The sequence below is a fragment of the Aricia agestis genome, chromosome 8 (assembly GCF_905147365.1).
Source record: "Aricia agestis chromosome 8, ilAriAges1.1, whole genome shotgun sequence".
NCBI lineage: Eukaryota > Metazoa > Arthropoda > Insecta > Lepidoptera > Lycaenidae > Aricia > Aricia agestis.
Genome location: NC_056413.1, coordinates 2573600 through 2593963, shown reverse-complemented (window position 1 = coordinate 2593963; position 20364 = coordinate 2573600). Strand labels below are relative to the sequence as shown.

The window sequence follows — 20364 nt, the reverse complement described above, 5'->3', positions numbered from 1 at the left end:
GTCTTCACAAGATAAGAACAGTGTAGCTATACCTACATTGAGATCCCTGTACGTGATTTAAACTATAATTTCTCTAGTATAAACTAAGCTAGATTCAATTTCAGACAGGTGCCGAGTAATCCCGTCTACAAACACCTCCATATATCGTTCACCGCAAAATTAACAAACAACCACCGCGAATATTATAATCCGGAGCACGCGTTACGGGCGTGACGGAGTGTCGCACGACGTGACGGAGCGTCATACGACGTGACGGAGCGTCACGGCGGGAAAGACGTGACGGTTGGTTGAAGTGCAGCGGGCTTTAGTGTGGCATTGGAAAGCGTTTTGCACCTTGAATATCGTCAGTTTAACATGTTTTACAGTCAGTTTAACACTTCTATTGTCGTTGATAAAAAGTTACGTAGTAATTTCTAGTTGCTGCGATTAGAAAGTGAAGATTTTAGATTAAATAAATTTTATAAAAAGGGTTCCGTAGTCAACGAGGATTTGTTCATTAACCCTAAAACGGAACACTAACCAGCAGATTTTTTGTATATTGATAGGTTACTGTTTATATAATTTAACTGTACAACATTGTCCCACAAACAGAACAGTCCATATTTTAGGACCATCAAATCGAAATATTATTTCATCCTTTCTATCTCTTTTAGCTACCACTTTCGAAAATTTTCGCACGAAACACGAAAAATTTGCTTGATAGTAATCAAATCAAAATAATGTTCTAGGGATATTTATTTTAATATTTCTATATTAACAAATAATATACAACGTGAAATTTTAGTGGTTGTTTTCCCGCAGCAGAACGATTTATCTATAGTAGTACTGTACTGTACATGTTACTTTTTGAAGATAAAAAATATTTTGTATGACGTACTATGGGAACTTTATGCCAATAGGCGCGAGCGGCTATGACCCGGCCGATTTTTTTTAATGATTTGCATAAAAAAAAAACTTCATAAATCTACTGTACTACTAAGATAGAATCATTTTACTGCGGGAACACAACCATTAAAATTTCACGCAGTATATTGAAATTACACTATGACAATATCAATGACAACAAAACAATTTACGCTATACCTTCAAGAATGATCTTGATTATTTAGATGACTAAATAATCAGGATAACCACATTCGATGTTACTATCAAATTGGGTTACGCTAATTAAAATTAATTGACGTCAGGTACATAGAAGCGTATATCATTATTTAGTTAATCTAATGCTATGCGCTCACATACGGTTTTGCTCGATCGAGCAATAACGCCGAGCAAAACCCGCGGTTCGGGATTACGTCCACACATTTAGCATCGATAGTTTTATTCTAAATCGATATATTATATTTAATTCCATCAAGCCGGCTCGATGCGAGCCTTCGAGCTGTCAGTTTTGCGGTCTACACAGTAATTATTACTCGATTTGGAGTAAAACTATCGAGCAAAACTGCATGTGAGTACTTAGCACAATAAACGCCTTAAAAGCCCAAGGGCTTATACATAGATCGCCTACGACAAAAAAGTTGACTATTGCTATACAAAGTACATATAGAACAAAAAATACGTGTGGCATTCGGGCACTTCGTAGAGTTCACTGTGAAAGTTGCAGCGCTGAAAGAGTATTTTTTTTACTTTTGTATGGGAAAATTCATGAAGCTCGGGCGCTCGTTCACACAAATCACAAAAAATTTCAGCGCTGCTACTTTCACAGTGAACTCCATTGCGCTAAAATTAGCTTGTCGCGCGGGAACCGTACACTTTTCCGGGATGAAAAGTATACCATGTCCTTTCCCGGGATTCAAAGTATCTCCGTACGAAAATTTTCTGAAAAATCGGTTTCGCGGTTTGGGCGTGAAGAGTTAACAGACAGACACACTTTCGCATCTATAATATTAGTATGGATAATGTGCAACACCTCGGGTATTCAGTTGACAAGTGCGTACCTGAGCACGGAGCCGCAGGTCTTGTCGCACACGTCGCACTTGGCCGCCACAGGTAGGTTGCCCTCCAGCCACTGGTGAGGCATTATTATGTTCTGGAAATGATAATTCAATTGTTATTACTTATTATATTATTATTATTGCTTAATAATGACATAGTTATATGATACGATATACTATGACAATCCTGATATTTTAGTTGTTAATAACTACAGACAACTACAAATAAAATAACTATGTATAAAGTTTTCCCCCTTATTTAATAATTAAAAAAAATCTTTATCCCCGATAAATGTACGGTTCCCGCTAGATAAACAAATTTTGGGGCAGACAGACTGACAGACAAATAGATTTTACCCTATAAGTATACGAAAAGATACATACAATATTATATACATTTATATTGGCTAAGCTTTAACAGCTATAAAGTACGCTTTTAGGAAAAAGAAGAGAGAAAAGTTGAGCACAAAAGCTTTTCCAAGAAGAGCTTTTTCGTGCTAATTTTTCATTCGCTTTTTCTAACTTAAGATTGAGCTTATCTATTTTATTTTAAGCTTTAAAATGATGTAGTATAGCTTTTTGCTAACAAAAGCAGTTTAGTAGTACAAAAAAAGTTATAACCAGATGTTTCCGCCACTTCATAAGCACGACAGAAAGTGCACAGTTTCCCGCAAGAAAAGTAGCCTTTACCTTTCTTTTGACTTTTGAGTCCACTTTAATAAGTCCAGTAGTTTCAGGGCCTATTCGATGGCAATCGATCAATCTTTATATCATTAATAGCATAACTATATAAAACTCTGTTCAGTTTTTTTTAATGAAATAAGGGTGCAAACAAGCACACGGGTCACCTGATGAAAAGCAACTTCCGTCGCCCATGGACACTCGCAGCATCAGAAGAGATGCAGGTGCGTTGCCGGCCTTTTAAGAGGGAATAGGGTAATAGGGGAGGGTAGGGAAGGGAATAGGAGAGGGTAGGGAAGGGAAAAGGGTAGGGGATTGAGCCTCCGGTAAACTCACTCACTAGGCGAAACATAGCGCCCACAACACACACAGTTTTCTGTGGTCCCGTGGTATTTATCCGGTCGAGCCGGCCCATTCGTGCCGAAGCATCTCCCACGTCAAGAATCCACAGTTTGAAATGTTTGAGCTAGCCAAAGTAAATATCTCCCATAGGCATACTTAGACATCGGCGCTCGACAATTCAGCGAAAAGAGAATATTAAAATATTCACTTTGAGAATTTAATATTTGCTGGTAAAATATTAAGTTAAATAATACGTTATACGAGTAATATGCAAATATTTACGAGTGACCCAGGTGATGCTAACATATTTTATCTTTAATTACAAACATTTTTCTTTATGTTCTTAATAAAATTAAATCAAAAGAATGAAATATGAAATTTTGAGAACGGTCTTTAAGAAGTCCTCTTTATAATATAATATCTTTTTTAACAAAATGACTAGGAACAGTTTTAAGGAATCCGGGACCCAATTATTTTATACACTAAATGGGATTCTTTGTTACCAGGAATCGACGTACGAATACGTCTATATTACAAACGATTCTTTGTAAATAACATCTTTATGTTAAGTCAATAAAGTTTATTTTGATTCGCACTCTTAAAAACACTGCGCCGCGTTTGCGTAAATTAAAAAAAAAAACAGCTATTTCCTCTCGTTTTAAAAAAAGGATAGCTTTTACCCGTCCGTCCGTCAATGGGAAGAAGCTAGTACGAGTACTGACATTCTACTACTCTACTGTTCGTTCGTTCGCAGTGTTCTAGAGTATGTTTCTGAAATTTGGAATCCCCAATATAGCATCCACATTAATCGGTTGGAATCAATCCAAAGACGGTTCACGAGATTTCTGCAATTTAAATGCAACACATTCGATCATAATTATGAGTCCAGGTGCAGGCGATACCACCTCCTGCCTTTACACCTAAGACGTCAAATAACGGACATCTCGATGCTGCTCAAAATCGCGCAACATAAAATAGACTCCCCTCTCCTACTTTCTAAAATTAACATCAAAGTTCCCAATCGATCTTCCAGAATGTCCTCTTATAATCCCCTTTACATCCCTTTTTCCCACACAAACTATAGAAAAAATTCCTTCTTTATAAGATCTTGTAATAGCTTTAACGATTTGCACAAACGTTTTGACTTAGACATATTTAACTCAACGGTTACCGGCACAAAAAGACTTGTATCTAAGCATTGGTTTGACGGTGTTCTCTGACTGTCGTTTAATATTAATTACTGATCTTTGATTGTTTAAATATTTCAAAATTAATAATAATTATAAATGTCTGTACTTATCCTTTAATAAGCTATAATTGTTCCATTAAGTGAGTTTATGTAAATTTTTGTAAGCTTTCGTAATTAATTAGTTTCTAAATGTGAAAACGTGTAAATGGTGTCTAGATTTTATACAGCCTTCTATAAATTAAAAAACACTGTATGTTTTCCAAATAAATAAATAAAAAAAAAAAATATTCTCACACTGCCATTTAACACCAAACCAATTTAGAATGTCACGTGACGAAGGCACGATTGTGAGGTTAAGAGTTTGGAACGGGATTCGAAAATACACACCACACAATTTGTGACGTATGTGTGTGTGAGTGGATGTAAGTGTGTGTTTATCCTGTTTATTTTTGACACATTTGCATAGCTCGCAGGAGACACGTGCTTGTGTGTCTGCATGAGTGTGTGCGTACCCCGTCAGGATCCTCCACGAGATGCGGGCCGAGTGAGGCGAGCGTGCTCCACTTGCATGACGGCGGCGCGCGCGCAGCACACCGCTTGTGCGCCTTGTACTTGCAGAGCTCGCAGGCGAGCGCGTGCGACGTGCCGAGCGCGCCCAGCGGCTCGCGGCACACGTTGCAGAACGTCGGCCGCGCGTGCGTCGCCGCATACCTGGGGAAAGAAGCGATGTCGTATGAATAGTTGAACTTTTTAAATGAAATATAAACAACCTGGCGTCCATCATATTCGAAATAAATATTATACTTATAACAGCCACACCACTTACATACCCACCACCATAACTCCTCTGACGCCAGGATCAACAGTGGTAACCAACGACGGAAACCCATTCTCATGATCTCAGGGTTGCCAGAGGCACAAGCTTAATCTGTCTTGGTAGAAAGTACGATAACGATTTAAATCAGAAGAAAGATAGGATTAGGGGAACCGTCTCCTTCAAGGTCACAGTTCTCACTCACCACTGATGGTCACCGGAGGAGCCAACGACGAGGGTGTGCCCTCCTAGGTCGCCCCTCCTCTATATCACTGTTCACTTTCCGTTCACTGAACCGTCTCCTTCAAGGTCACAGTTCTCACTCACCACTGTTGGTCACCGGAGGAGACAACGACGAGGGTGTGCCCTCCTAGGTCGCCCCTCGTCTATATCGCTGTTCACTTACTCCATTCCTCATTCACATGCCACTCACCACTGATGGTCACCGGAGGACAGGCTGGCGACGAGGTCGGCGACATCGGCGCCGCGGTGCAGCGCGCCGCGCAGCGCCGTCGCCCACGCCTCCATCTCGCCGCGCGTCTCCGCCGCCAGGACGAGGCAGCGACGGGCTGTTATAACCTGGGGGTAGAAAAAAAAAGACATGTATCACAATTGTCGAAAGGCGCCTCTTTATGTTAGGACATGGTTGCTATCATGGGATCAGTTGTGCACAATCGACGTCGCGAGCTTACCAAGAAGTTTTGTCTGTGTCGATGAATAATTAATTATAATCGTAGCAGCTGCTGGAATAGCTTTAGCTGGTGTTGTGTCGCTAAAGCAATTAGTTGCTCACAAAATAGTATTATTATTCGCCAATAGATGTCAGCAAGAGTCATATTTTTCAGTTTATCGATTATCGATAAAAAACGAATAAAAAGACATTTTCTGAAAATGATTCCTAGTTAGATCGATTTATCGCCCCCGAAACCCCCTATATACTAAATTTCATGAAAATCGTTGGAGCCGATTCCGAGATTCCAATTATAAATATATATATACAAGAATTGCTCGTTTAAAGATATAAGATATCATATGATTTAAATGAAGATATTGCAGATTTAAAAATTGCAGGACGTAGCTGTTGCGGCGGTACCGACCAACAAAGTCAACTTCAGTTCCTTTGTGGTGAGAGTACCGACGCATCTTCTCCCGACCTTTGAAGCGGAGGAATTCTGGCCGACTGATGTGGTCTACCGAAGGTTCCGGGGGAGACTCCGGAATGAAGCGCGCGTCACGTCGCCGATAACTCGTGATAAAGTGTAGTTATTAAGTGTATAATATAATTTATATTTATGTTAGTCATTAACCGATTCAGTGCGATTATGTTGATGTGAGATTTTGCTGGTGTTGGCGTTATAATATGAAGCCTTGAGATGAGACGTGAGGAGACAGAAGTATAATAAATCAGGGGAGAACAAAACGCTCAGCAATTTCTATAATAACCAGTCCCTCTTTATCATATGCAGGATTATCATACAATGTTCATAAATATTTCAATAATTTTTGACAGTGTTTTCCATAAGTCAGACTTTGGCTACAAAATGTAACCGTATTGCATTAATATTTCATGATGAAATATATCGTGGGTTCGTTGACAGGTCCAATGAATTCCTTTCAATTCAGAGATACACGATTCCCTTGCGTCTAATATTTGCTCTCCCAAAATGTCACTGAAGTAAAGCTGGAGTTATTTCTACCTCTGAGTTTCAATCATAGTCCTTTTGTTATGGCAAAAGGTCATGTTAAGGGTTCATATAATTATTAAAGTTAAGCCACAAAGTGGAACTCATTACCACATCTTTGTATTTGTGAAACAAAAACATTTCACTTCAAGGTTCCATTGTCTTCCAAAAACAACCCTGACATAGATCATAGATGGCCCTTCCAAAGTCCTAACATAACGTTGACTTTATGGTGCTCCCACACCGCAGTTAGAAAATGTTTAGTAACGTTAGTAAACATTTGTTAACAGACATTTAATCATAAATGTTAAAAAATGATAAAAATGTTTTCATGTTAGAAAATGTTTAGTAAACGTAATTTAAAAAATTATAGCAAAATAAATTATAGCAAAATAAAACATATTGTGTTACCTTTTGTTTGTTATATGTATAAAGGACGACGGGGTATGCGGTGTACATGTAACAGTTCCTAACAAAATGTACATGTAATTGACAACATTTGTTAGTAAAGGTTTTTATGTTAGAAAATGTTTACAAACATTTTCTAACGGCAATGTGGGAGCACCATTACTTTCGATTACTAGTGTCTCATCTGTTCCGGCAAGTCTCCATTGTCTTCTAAAAACAACCGTGACATATAAGTAAAGAGCAACTTCCAAAACCTAAATTTTGTATGGACCACTTTACTTTTCATTTTTGACAATTAATATCTAGTGTTTCGTCTCTTTCGCAATTTTGTTTTTTTTTCTTTAATCAACGGGGAATTGTGCCTTAAATAAATCACGTGTCACGGCTCAGGGCTGGGGTCGAACCTGAGACCACTTACTCATCGTTAATTAAGAGCGAGCCGCACGTCAGCCGGGATACCGAGACCCATCAATTCGCCCGTCTTAGACCGTCCGCCATTTTGTTAAAGGAGCAAATTCAAAATGGCCGACCTTTTTTTGTTTTAAAATTATGCAATAAGTCTTGCGAATATGAGCAGATGAGTACCCCATTGATTTGACTTAAATAGAGCATTAAAATATTTTGAAATGAAACCTTTTAGGCCCGTTGAAAGTGAAAGCTTCAGATCGAATTTTTGCCTCTTTTCAACTTAAAAACCTATTGTTTTAACGTTAGCAAAATGTTATTGAAACATTGCAATATTTTTCTTTCCTTGAATTTACATAGGCGAACAAAAATACATTTTAATACTTTTTGTTTCAGTTCTACATTTCAATATTCACAATATTCAATATTTTTTAGGCTTCATTAGCTATGCGTAATTTTAATGTTAAAAGAGCAACATACATCAGAGATGATGTATGTGTTACTTTTAATCTACGAATAATAAAAACTAAGGAAAAGTAACTCCGTCAAAAAACATGCTCCACAATACTTGTCAAAAAAGTGTACCTGAGCCCTGAGGTACGCATTTCAATACATTTGCAATATTTAGGTGACCTTGAGCGGTACTAGGCTGACGTTACGTGACAGATCAAAAGGAACCAAATTTAAAACGGTAATAGTATGGGAGTTACGATTCTTTTTTATTATTCGTAGCTTTTAACCAGACTTCCGAATCTTAAAAAGGCAACAGATTTATGTAACAGGGTTTAAGGTACAATTCCGTGCATCGCGACAGTCGTAAGCCGCGTGCGACCTACGACTGTCGTCGGCCGCTCGCGACAATAGTCATTGTATGAAAATGTATGGTACCGTTTCTAAATTTGGCAGACGCGTGCGGCCGACGTCAGTCGTAGGCCGCACGCGGCTTACGACTGTCGCGATGCACGGAATTGTACCTTTAACAAAACAAAGCGTTAATACTTTAGGGTGTGTATGAGTCCCCTGTATAAATATGACTTTAAAAATAGCAGCGCTGAAAGAGCAACTTTTTTTAAAACTTTTGTTTGGGCATATTCATGATGCTGGGGCGCTTGCCCATGCAATTAAAAAAATAATTGCCCTTTCAGCACTGCTACTTTCACAGTACACAACTCAATATACACCCTAAAGTATATTCACTTTGTTAAATGTCGTTTTTTTATTTTAGAATTATCTCTAAAATTATCGATTAACTTTTTAACATTAGTTAATCAAAAATGTTAGTCAATGCATCTTTCTCTCTCCACTTTCTTCTCTATCTAGATATTTACCTGTCATAAAATCTCACAAACCTGATTCATGCATAACTGTTTCAAGTAGATCTTTAAAAATAGGTTAGAAGTCGATCGTACAGTCACGCGTATATTGTACACAATAGGAGCGAGGCCGCGTGCCGTGTTTAGCATTCAAACTACCCTCCGTAGCTAGGGTTGCCAGGGCCATGATTCACGATGCCCAATTCGACCCTATAGGCTTACTACGAAACCGTTTTGAGACTCAAACATTCGAATGTGCCGTGTCTTTCTCTAATCAGGCCATTTCACGTTTGTTACAGTAGGCCGTGGCATTCTCGTACGATTATTTGAGTCTCAAAACGGTTTCGATCAACGTACACCGCTCTTAGCATTAATCAATGATCGCAAGTAAAAGTTCCGCAGGTCGCTACACTGAAAAGCCGGACAAAGCAGTTAGCTTATCCGGACATTTTATAAAAAAGCCGGAAATCTATACGTGGGAGAGCCATGCTTCGGCACGAATGGGCCGGCTCGACCGGAGAAATGCCCCGTTCTCACAGAAAACCGGCGTGAAACAGCGCTTGCGCTGTGTTTCGCCGAGTGAGTGAGTTTACCGGAGGCTCAATCCCATTCCCTTCCCTACCCTCCTCTATTCCATTCCCTTCCCATCCCTACACTTCCCTAATACCCTATTCCCTCTTGAAGGGCCGGCAACGCACCTGCAGCTCTTCTGATGCTGCGAGTGTCCATGGGCGACGGAAGTTGCTTTCCATCAGGTAACCCGTTTGCTCGTTTGCCCCCTTATTTCATAAAAAAAGTATAGAAAAGCGTTCGGCAACGCGTGTACAAATTTTCTAGATCATAAAAACAATTTAACATCTAATAGATACATTTTTTTCTTCTTATGCGGTGTAAAGCCGTCTAAAAATAGGATTTTTATTACTATAAAATTACAGATTCAAAGCTCTACACCGGACTCCATTTAATTTTTTCCAGACTGGCAACAAAAAGCCTGACTGTGTCCGACTATAGCCTGGCAACCCTGACATAGCTGTACAGTCGACGAGGGAAGCGTCTCACCTTTGTAATAGAAAACGTGCTCGAACGCTTGGATTTTGGAGCACTTAGGATAACGCGGGGATCAACATTTACATACAATACGTATAAACAACGATAGTCACGAAAACACCATGTGATTTCTTTTTCAATCATCAAAATATGTAAAACTAGTTGAGACCCGCAACTCGGTTGCACCAAAATTCAATTATCGCGTTCATCCAGTGCAAAATTACATATTCCGACTATTACATATACATTGTTTAACGTTATTTTTTTAGAAATCTACAAAAAAAACTTACTACATAAGCAAAAATATAATTATAATTTTCAACAAGCAAATCAACAATAACACTGAAAAAGTCCAATCTCATAACGCCATTTGGGTCCGCAAAAAGTGGGCAGGTTCGCCGATAAAGCCGCATTTTAGCATACCATAATCCCTTCCATGAACAGCAATACCACCCCTAAAACAACCGACCCTGTTGTTTTACATCTAGCTTTGTATGGGACGAGCTTACATTATCATAGATCAGCTTTGCTCCTTAATCCTTGGGCTTTGAAAAAAGAAAAAAACAACGGGTTGCACAACAGTGGCGACAGAAATAAGAACGAAACGGTAAGAATAGTTAAATATTTTTGTTGCGCAGTATAAGAAGATAGGATTACTGTATCTCTAATGGCTGCCATACACGTTACGGTCTACCGGAAAGGTCGCCTGTGCAGGTATGCCTGCGCAGGTGTCAGTCGAAAGAATTGATTTTCGATTTTGTGCCGGTCACCTGCGCAGGTCCAAAAAACTACACAGGTCTATCCCCACACACATTCCGGTCTACCTGCACAGGTGGACCTCTCCGGTAGACCGTAGCGTGTATGGCTTGCATAACGCTGCTCCGGGGGTATACTTTCGCGTCGTCTTACGAGTTTTCGCTCAGATCACGGATCCTGACGCGAGTTTAAAAATCTTTATTCATTTTAAAGAAAATCCAAAACGCCGTCGAAGACATTTTTTCTTTAAAAATTAATCCAATAGAAATTTTACTTAACAAGAAACAACTTTAATTTTGCTAAGTAGCTTTGCTGTAACAAAAGTGACTTGATATAATAACTCCCCACACCGGTTTCGGTGACGGTGGCCGGTTTCATTGAAACCAGGTCAGCTACGCAGGAGTAATTTTATAATGCCCAAGTTTGTGCGCAGTACACAAGAGCACTCTCTATTCCTTTACTCTAATAACCCAGTGGGACGGAAGACCGACACGACCGGCGAGAGATCAGGTGCAGGACCGACTTTTTACACGCCCATCCGACGCATGGATCATCTTACTTGTCAGACAATCAGGTGATCAGCCTGCATTGTCCTAACCAAACTTGGAAATAACATGTTTCCAACGCGGGAATCGAACCCACGACCTCCGAGTCAAGAGCCACGCTCTTAACCACGGACCACGGAGGCGTTGATCTAATGCGATGTCCTTTCGGTTTACTTACTCTATAAGTATATTGGTGCTGCGTTGTAGTCGGTAAACTACTTTACCGACTACAACGCAGCACTACAGCATAGTCTCATTTCTATTTTATATTCTATTCTTCTCTATTAAAATATTATTATATCGACCTTGGACACTTCTGTATAAAATTTATAGGTCTTTAAATATTTTCGTTTAATTTTTTATCACCGTACGTATTTCGAGAACCATAACAAAATAATATGTCATAGAGTATTATGTGTGTGTTAGAAAATGAAATAACAATATAGAATTGAGATTATAATAGTAACAATTAAACAAAGGAATAAAGAAATTACAATAATTTGAAAAGTAAGGTTATCAAAAATGTGGCAAATAACTAGGTTATTTAGCTGTACCTCGAAGAAGATGAAAGTATTTGTTATCTGTGAAATATGCACCTCGAAGTAGATAAAAATGATTATTATCTGTGAAACTTTGGTTCATTTAGATACTTATTTATCTAATTATCGACACTTAATGTTTATTTCAGTTAGAAGTTGTTATTTATAATATTGTTTCAATTAAAGATATGTTATAAATGTATTGTTCGAAATATCTAGGATATTTCGAACATAAATACTTAAATGACAAATAAAACGTTTTGAGGGCTGACACAATGTATTATCCAATAGAAATGTTATGGTTGGCTGATAGGATAAAGGGAATATTTCCGGTCAAATTAAAATAATATTTAATAATTAAAATATCATACAAGATATAATATTGACTTATTATTGATTGGTCAATGGGTTTAGCCAATAGATGGAAATATCCCCTGGTCATAGCCAAACCCGGGATATATAAGCCATAGAAAGTCGTAATTGGGTCACTTTCCCTGGTGACCTGGAGACGGCTGAACAGTGAGTTAAGTACTTTTCTATTGTAATTATTATCCGCCATATTTTATTGTATTTGTGTTGCTTTGTGTTAATTATTAGGTGGATAATATTTCTTAAATGTTATTTGATTATTGGTTATGCCTTTGCTATGATTGTTAGTGACTTGATTGTTGTGTGTACTGTGTTCTGTATTGTAATTTATACTGTTGAAAAGAATATTTAGACCCACCGAGTTTCTTGCTAGTTCTTCTCGGTGGGAAGGTCACTGAACCAGTGGTAGGGCCTTGGACCGACAATAAACATATTCTATCGTCTATATATTTTTTATTTAACTATCCTCACTTCTGATGACCATATTCTTTTATGTTAATTATCAGTTAATTTTGATATTTCTAACCTTTGATTAAGTAACTATTACATAGAGTCGTCCTATTTCTGTCATGAGCAAGTGTACTCTTAACGTTATTATATCTGCAATTAGGTTTCAGCGTCTGTGTAGTGCACTGCATAGCCGCTAGTTGCGGAGAGCGAGCTTTATAGTTCACATAATCATAATACAGTACGAGCAGTGAGCACATTACACTATAGAGTCTTTAGTCTATTAATGTCTATACATAGTCTAGGCTATACAGTTGCGTAATTCTGACATGCTCTTGAATTAGTATTAGTAATTTGGTGCTTGTATGTATATTGTATCCCTTAAAATAATATATGGAGTTCACTGTGAAAGTTGCAGCTCCGAAGGAGTGCCTTTTTTGTTTATGCAAAATAATGAAGTTTGGGCGTTTCTCATAGAATCATAAAAATGAAAAGTGAATAAAAGAATTCTATAAAGGACACAATATACACACCCGCAACACACACAAGTATTATCACTTAGTTTTAATAATCTGTACACTATAATATTATCATATTATGACGTAATACTTTTAATTTAGTATATATCTTAATTTAACGAGATTATTTACTTTCATGTTGAACTATGTAGCTCCTGCACGTTCTCTATTATCGTGCGTCAACACAAAATAGCTTTACCACAAAGCTATTTAATATTTTGTGGTGACGCACGGTGCGGTTTACCATCTAATATTACTACAAATATTTCCAGAGCATAATTTCCATAATAACTTAAAATATATTAACTCAACGCTGAATAACTGTAAAAACACAAAGAGACAATGTAAGAGCTTTTAGCGGAGCTTTCCGTAAGCTCACATTACACGCCGCACGAGCTTCGCGACGCACGTGTTGCGCCGAGACACAGGGGAGACGAACCAGTAAGAAAAATGGCTTCCGACCGCATTCAAAAATTTAACAAGACCTTAATTAATGAAGATTTTGACATAAACTCAATATATATGACGACCTCTGTGGCTCAGTGGGCGAGCTGTCGGTAGCTCAAGCCGGGGGTCGCGGATTCGAATCCCGCCGACGGAACAAGCGGAAGCGTCCAAAGATATTATTATTATTATATATCAAATCAAATTTTTCATTAAACTTAAGTAATCATTAAATGTTTCTGGGTGCGACCGTTAATATAAAATCAAACAGAATAATGTATGAGATTTCGTTGTGTATAATGCATACCGTATTCTCAAGGTGCGTATTGATACTAGGTACGTGCAATTTATTTTTATGAAATAAGGGGGCAAACGAGCAAACGGGCCACCTGATGGAAAGCAACCCTACCGCCGCCCTGCATGGACACCCGCAACATCAGATGAGCTGAAGGTGCGTTGCCGGTCTCTTAACAATGTACATCCATCTATTTTTAACAGACTTCTAAAAATACAGCCTGGAGGCAGACAGACCAACATCTTAGTAATCATACACAATACACGTATTAAATAATATGTGTATTGTGTATATTATAATAAATATCTTAAATAGACCGTATATGTATAGTATAAAAGTACTAAATATATTTCCGTTGTCTGGTACCTTTAAGACAAGTCCTTCGGGTACTTAGCACGGGGCCAGACTGACGTGGTGTGAAGCATCCATAGATATTATTATTATTATTATATTATTTTGTACTAAGCATGGGCGTACCCAGGTTCTGGGCCAGAGGGGGGCAAATTACCCAGGTTCTGGGCAAGGGGGGGGGGGGGGGCAAATTACGCAGATTCTGGGCCAGGGAGGGGCAAATAAGATTTTTATAAGCTAGGTGTTTATAAAGAATAAAAAAATAATAATTTTTAGTTGTAAAAATATTGTATTGCAAACAAATGGCAAAAATTCGTTTTATTATTTTTAATTTTATAGATGATGAGTACTAGATAATATACTTAGTAGGGACGCCAACATGATCCAGGGGGGCAGCTGCCCCCCCTGCCCCCCTCGGTACGTCCATGGTACTAAGCCTGCTTCGTCGTATTATCTTTAACAACAAAATAACTCGTATTTTGTATTAGACGCAACAAGCGCTTCATACAATTAAATTTTTAGGTACTTTGGACAGAATTTAAAAACAAAAAGTTTTCTTGTCGGCCAGTATTTTCAGCAAAGTGTAAGTCGATCCAAACTTATATTAAGCTCCTGGCCTAGCGTGGGCTTCTTTCGAGGTCGGTACAACTTTTTCACGATAAAAATATATATCTAGAGATTCTAGACCGAAATGGATGTCAAAACTTTGCCCACTTATTAATTTGATTTCCAAGACAACTTATGTGTTATTTATTACGGTAATCGTATCATATTTATATTTGTACTAGTCCCGGCAAACGGTTTGCCATATGCGGTGAGGAAGTGTGCTTGAGTCATTATATGTTATAGCATCAGACGTTGTATAACGAAGAGAAAAATCGATAGTTGATATTTTGGCCTACGTTTGGTATGCTGAGATAAAATGTTTTATTCTTCACACAACATTGACAAAACAACAAAATATTGATTAACATAAACAATAATAATAATTTTGTGAACTGGGGCCTAAGCTAGGAAACTCTGTGTTTCAGGACTCCAGGCCATTTGGCCAAAACTTTTTCGTTATAGCTTCGATATTGAATCGTTAACCAAAATGTATGGAATTGACATTAGCGTTCGTTAATATAACGCGACGTTGACGTTCGACTCGTCTTATGTCAATTCCATACATTTTGATCGGCGATTCTATAAAGAAGCAATAAAGAAAATATCTTGGCTCACCCCCCAGGTTTCACCCGCAGATAATACCAGTATAGATGTTGCAATTGCTGTCATGTCCCCTGTGATCCGTCCACCCTGGAACCGTCCATGTTTAATGGTTCTCGTATTACACAAGAATCGCTACCAACACATCTAACATACTTCAGTGTTCGCTCTGCGGCGTAAAACTTTGAACAATATTAATATACGCTCGCGGTAATGTTTTTCAACAAACCTCAACAAAGTCTACGTTTTCGTGTTCCCGACGTGTTTAATCGCAACTCGACCTTATTACTACAGTAATAAAGACGAAATGTTGTACGACTGTTGTAGTAGACTGTACGTAGTTTGTTACTACATTGTTTTCGCGACGTGGTTTAATTTATGTCAATTCTAATTCTGGTTTATGAGTTGTTGCGTTGGGAATTCGTTTACCACACGTCCACAATCCGTTGTTGTTAAAATTTAATAAATTAAACTGGTAAAATAAGTTTTGAAATCCAGTATCAAGTAGGAATCAGTTATGGCAACACATAAAGTCCTTCAAAAGCAACGCCTAAAATAACACAATAATCAAAGCGAGTACTTTACCATGGCCAATACTGAATGCAATACTGTGTGGTGTATTGTTTTGCTCTATGAAGTTATTTTAAAGTTACATAAATAACAATAGTAATAGCTCCCACACCGAAATCGGTGACGGTGGCCGGTTTCATTGAAACCAGGCCAGCTACGCAGGAGTAATTTTATAGTGCCCAAGTGTGTGCGCAGTACACAAGAGCACTTTCTATTCCTTTACTCTCATAACCCAGTGGGACGGAAGACCGACACGACCGGCGAGAGATCAGGCGCAGGACCGACTTTTTACATGCCCATCCGACGCATGGATCATCTTACTTGTCAGACAATCAGGTGATCAGCCTGCATTGTCCTAATCAAACTTGGAAATAACATATTTCCAATGCGGGAATCGAACCCACGACCTCCGAGTCAAGAGCCGCGCTCTATATCACTAGACCACCTAGGCGTTAGCTTTAAAGTTACATAAAGATGGTCTATCAGCAGCACGTAACTCCAATTGCTCTATTCCCATTGGCTTATCTTACCTCTGATATTTAAAAAAAACCGCCACTTTGGTATCTTCTATAACACAAGCTAGGACTTTCCTCTGAAGAAGAAACAGCATTCGCCACTTACGAGTATATACACATTAGATGGGCGTTATCTGGTGTAACGACCTCCGTGGTTGGGCGTGTTGGCAACGCTCATTCCGGGGGTCGCGGGTTCGAATCCCACCCAAAAAGTTTTTAATGTTCTTGGGTCATTAAAAACGTCTATCATATAATAATAAAATTTTTAAATATATCTATAGTATAAAAGTATTAAATATATTTCTGTTGTCTGGTACCCGTAACACAAGTCCTTCAGGTACTTAGCACGGGGCCAGACTGACGTGGTGTGAAGCGTCCATAGATAAAAAAAAATACTCGTCATCTAGTGTGTAGACGTTTATTGCGCAGTGACCGTATATTTTTCCGGGATAAAAAAAGTATTCTATATCCTTTCCCACGACTCACAGTGTCTCCATACCAAATTTCAGCAAAATCGGTTCAGCGGTTCGGACGACAAGAAGTAACACACTTCCCCTAAATAATATTAGTATAGATACATTTATGTTTTACCTCGTATACGTGGGAGAGCCATGCTTCGGCACGAATGGGCCGGCTCGACCGGAGAAATACCACGTTCTCACAGAAAACCGGCGTGAAACAGCGCCGAGTGAGTGAGTTTACCGGAGGCCCAATCCCCTACCCTATTTCCTTCCCTACCCACCCCCTATTCCCTTCCCTTCCCATCCCTACCCTCCCCTATTACCCTATTCCCTCTTAAAAGGCCGGCAACGCACCTGCAGCTCTTCTGATGCTGCGAGTGTCCATGGGCGACGGAAGTTGCTTTCCATCAGGTGACCCGTTTGCTCGTTATTTCATTTAAAAAAAAAAAAAAAAAAAAACTCGTTTCTCTGTCTTATTTACGAGTCCAAATCCCCCACCATTAATATAATACAGTAGAGTTCTTTACCGAGCAATAAATTCTGTCGTACCGCGAGCTCTCATAAGCCGCGGCTTACGAGTTACGGCTAGTCGGCTCATTATTTCACTTAAACCATACCCAGGTGCTTAGTTAATTTTAAAACCTTCTGCCATGGAAGGGTTATGATATTGTATGCTTTGTGTCTATGCTTAATCGTATTTTGTTAATAATAATAGTGAAAAAAAACTAAAAAAAAACCACGCTTCATTTATATTCATCTTTTATTAGGATTATTCGATAAAAAAAATGTTAACAAATTATTGTCATTGGCTCTTAAGAGGAGTCCACACCGCCGTTTTTCTATACAAACGCTGTCGCCTGTTTCCTCCCTGGATAATGCCGGTAGAGTTATGATTTTTTTCCTTAATATCTATGGCTACTATTAGCATGTCCCTATGTTTTCTTTTTTTCTCATAATTTTATTATTAAAAAAGATAAGAACGTCCAAAAACTCAAAAAAATGGCAAGATTTTCCTTTGTGTTCAAACACCCAGAAAACAAAACTGGCTAAAATATACAAAAAAAATAAAACATAGGAACACAGCTCAAGCCTTGTTTTAATTCTAAATGAAAAAAGTACTTGAATCGGTTAAGTTTTGGAGAAGTAATCAGCGGACAACGAATCGAAGATTTTCTGTTCTTTTATTAGAACTTTTGTCGTGTTGTTTCTATCGCGCTCTGCGGTGGGAGACTTGATATTGGTGAGACAGCACTACATTTTAAAATACCTATTTTCAATTTCGAATTAACTAGACTACTGGAGATACGTAAAAATCGTGCAGATTCCGTTAAATACATACAAACCCAAACTAATAAAGGCGTGTTAATAAATGTAACGGCAAGATCCTTATAGATCTGAATTTATTCTGGCATCAATGATAGAGACTGGATGGGACGAAAGCTACTTCATATTAATTCTTTTATCTGCTAGTGGTTCCCCGCACTTTGAACGTGTTAAAAGCATTAAATGCTTATTCTCGTGGCTTATACTCCTACTAACATTATAAATGATAGAGTCCGTTTGTTTGTGACCTTCTCACGCCAAAACCACTGAAACGATTTTACTGAAATTTGGCATGCCTATACTTTGAGTCCCGGGGAAGGACAAAATATATTTTTTATCCCGGAAAAATGTATGGTGCGAGGATTTTTGTGCAGCGAAGTTCTGGGCGCCATATTATATATCTATCGAGGCCACATTTCATTTAAAAAACTATCCAGCCTTTAAAGCGTGATGCCAATACTAAGTTAAAAATGGATTCATTTTTATCTATAACTAGCTGTCCCGGCAAACTTTGCTTTGCCATATAAAGTATTTCTCACATAGAGAAATATATAATACATACACATGACATACACCGGATAATTTCAACCATATTATTTTGTTGAAGTGACTAAATAAGTATGTCGCCATGGCAACGCCCATCGCTATCCCGTCGCACAAACAATGGTAGCCGTCAATCTCGAGTTGTAATAATTTACTAGTATTTATTCAACAAATGCACTTATCGATATTCAATATAAAAAGTACCCAATAGCCGATTCTCAGACCCACTGAATATGCGTATAAAATTTGGTTAAAATCAGTAAAGCCGTTTCGGAGGAGTACGCGGCCTAACATTGTGACACGAGAATTTTATATATAAGATAAACATATATTATAGTCTCCAAAGTAAAACTCTCTCTCAATATTCTAATAAATAAAATTAAAAAAATTACACACAGTATTCTACTCCGTTCTAAATATTTTTCCCACTAAACTACGACAGTATCGTCGGTATTAAATGGAATTTTCGAGTTCCATTAAAAAAATATACGTCAGATTTTCGCGTTCACTCATCAAACATATTTCGCAACAAGTGCGAATCACAAATTGGTTTTCGCTTCGTGTTTTGATAGACATTCGGTTTGACTACATTAGTTTCGAAAGAATAATTCTAATATTGTTTCCTGTCCCAACTAAAATATATTATTTAAATTAGATTTTAAAAATAGTAATCGGTACTTTGGCTGGCTTTAGATTATTTTCTTAGCATGAAAGAAGACTTCTACAATGCTTAAGTACCTACTTTTTCCTCGTATAATGCTATCGTATAATGCCTCGTATTATGACACACTTCATTCTATTAATTTTAATAATTTGTTAGGCTCTTTTTTAGCTCTATTCAGCTTAAAAATTCTCAAATAAAAATGACATTTTTATTCACTTAAACCGTACTCTTTTTTTGTATGCCTTTTTTCTGTAAGTATGCCTTGTCTTTCAAAATAAACAAATTTTATGCAGTCCGACTGCAAAATTACAGACAAAAGTCGGGAATATTCATTTTCCGGCAAACAGCCGAAACATTTGAATGTCGCAAAGATTTTTAATTACCAGCATTGTTACCCGCGAACTGGGGCAAAGTTTTTTTTTTTTGCAAGAATACTTCAGTTTTATCACCGAGTTTAACATATTTTTTTTGTTTGGATATTTTACTGTATAAGTTTTATTTCGGTAATATTATTTTTGTATTTCTCAGGTTAGTTATGGTAAGGTAGATAAATTATTATTATTATTATAAGTCTAAACGGTCCCACTGCTGGGCAAAGGCCTCCCCCAAAGACTTTCATCTGTATCTCTCCTGCGCCACCGCTGGCCAGCCTGGCTGGTATGCCTCCAGCTCATCACGCCATCTTTTTCTAGGCCGGCCTCGGCGGCGGCGTCCGTCTTCAGGTGCCCACTCTGTTGAGATCGTTGCCCAGCGGTCGGAATGCATACGGCCTACGTGGCCCGCCCAATCCCGCTTCAGCTTGGCAGCCTTGACACCTACATCCTTGATACCTGTTTTAGAGCCTACACACACTACAACAATCACACTAGGAAAAATGACAGATTTTTGAGTGACAAGCCTATACATAGGAATTATACTCTTTTATTTATGGTTGAAGTCTGTTGACAACAAGGTGACAAATTGAAAATGAATTATAGTTTTTTTTATTGAATCGTAGATA

At 38.2% G+C, this 20364-nt stretch overlaps 1 protein-coding gene across 1 annotated transcript in view; it reads right to left on the bottom strand.

Moving 5' to 3' along the window:
- LOC121729686 (diacylglycerol kinase eta) overlaps positions 1-20364 on the bottom strand; it is a 192761-nt gene that overhangs the window by 25347 nt on the left and 147050 nt on the right. Inside the window, exons 4-6 of the mRNA XM_042118284.1 lie at positions 5397-5542; positions 4662-4860; positions 1941-2032 (exon numbers count right to left, since the gene is read on the bottom strand). Of these exons, the coding sequence (XP_041974218.1) occupies positions 1941-2032; positions 4662-4860; positions 5397-5542 (437 nt within the window). The remainder of the gene's footprint in view (positions 1-1940; positions 2033-4661; positions 4861-5396; positions 5543-20364) is intronic.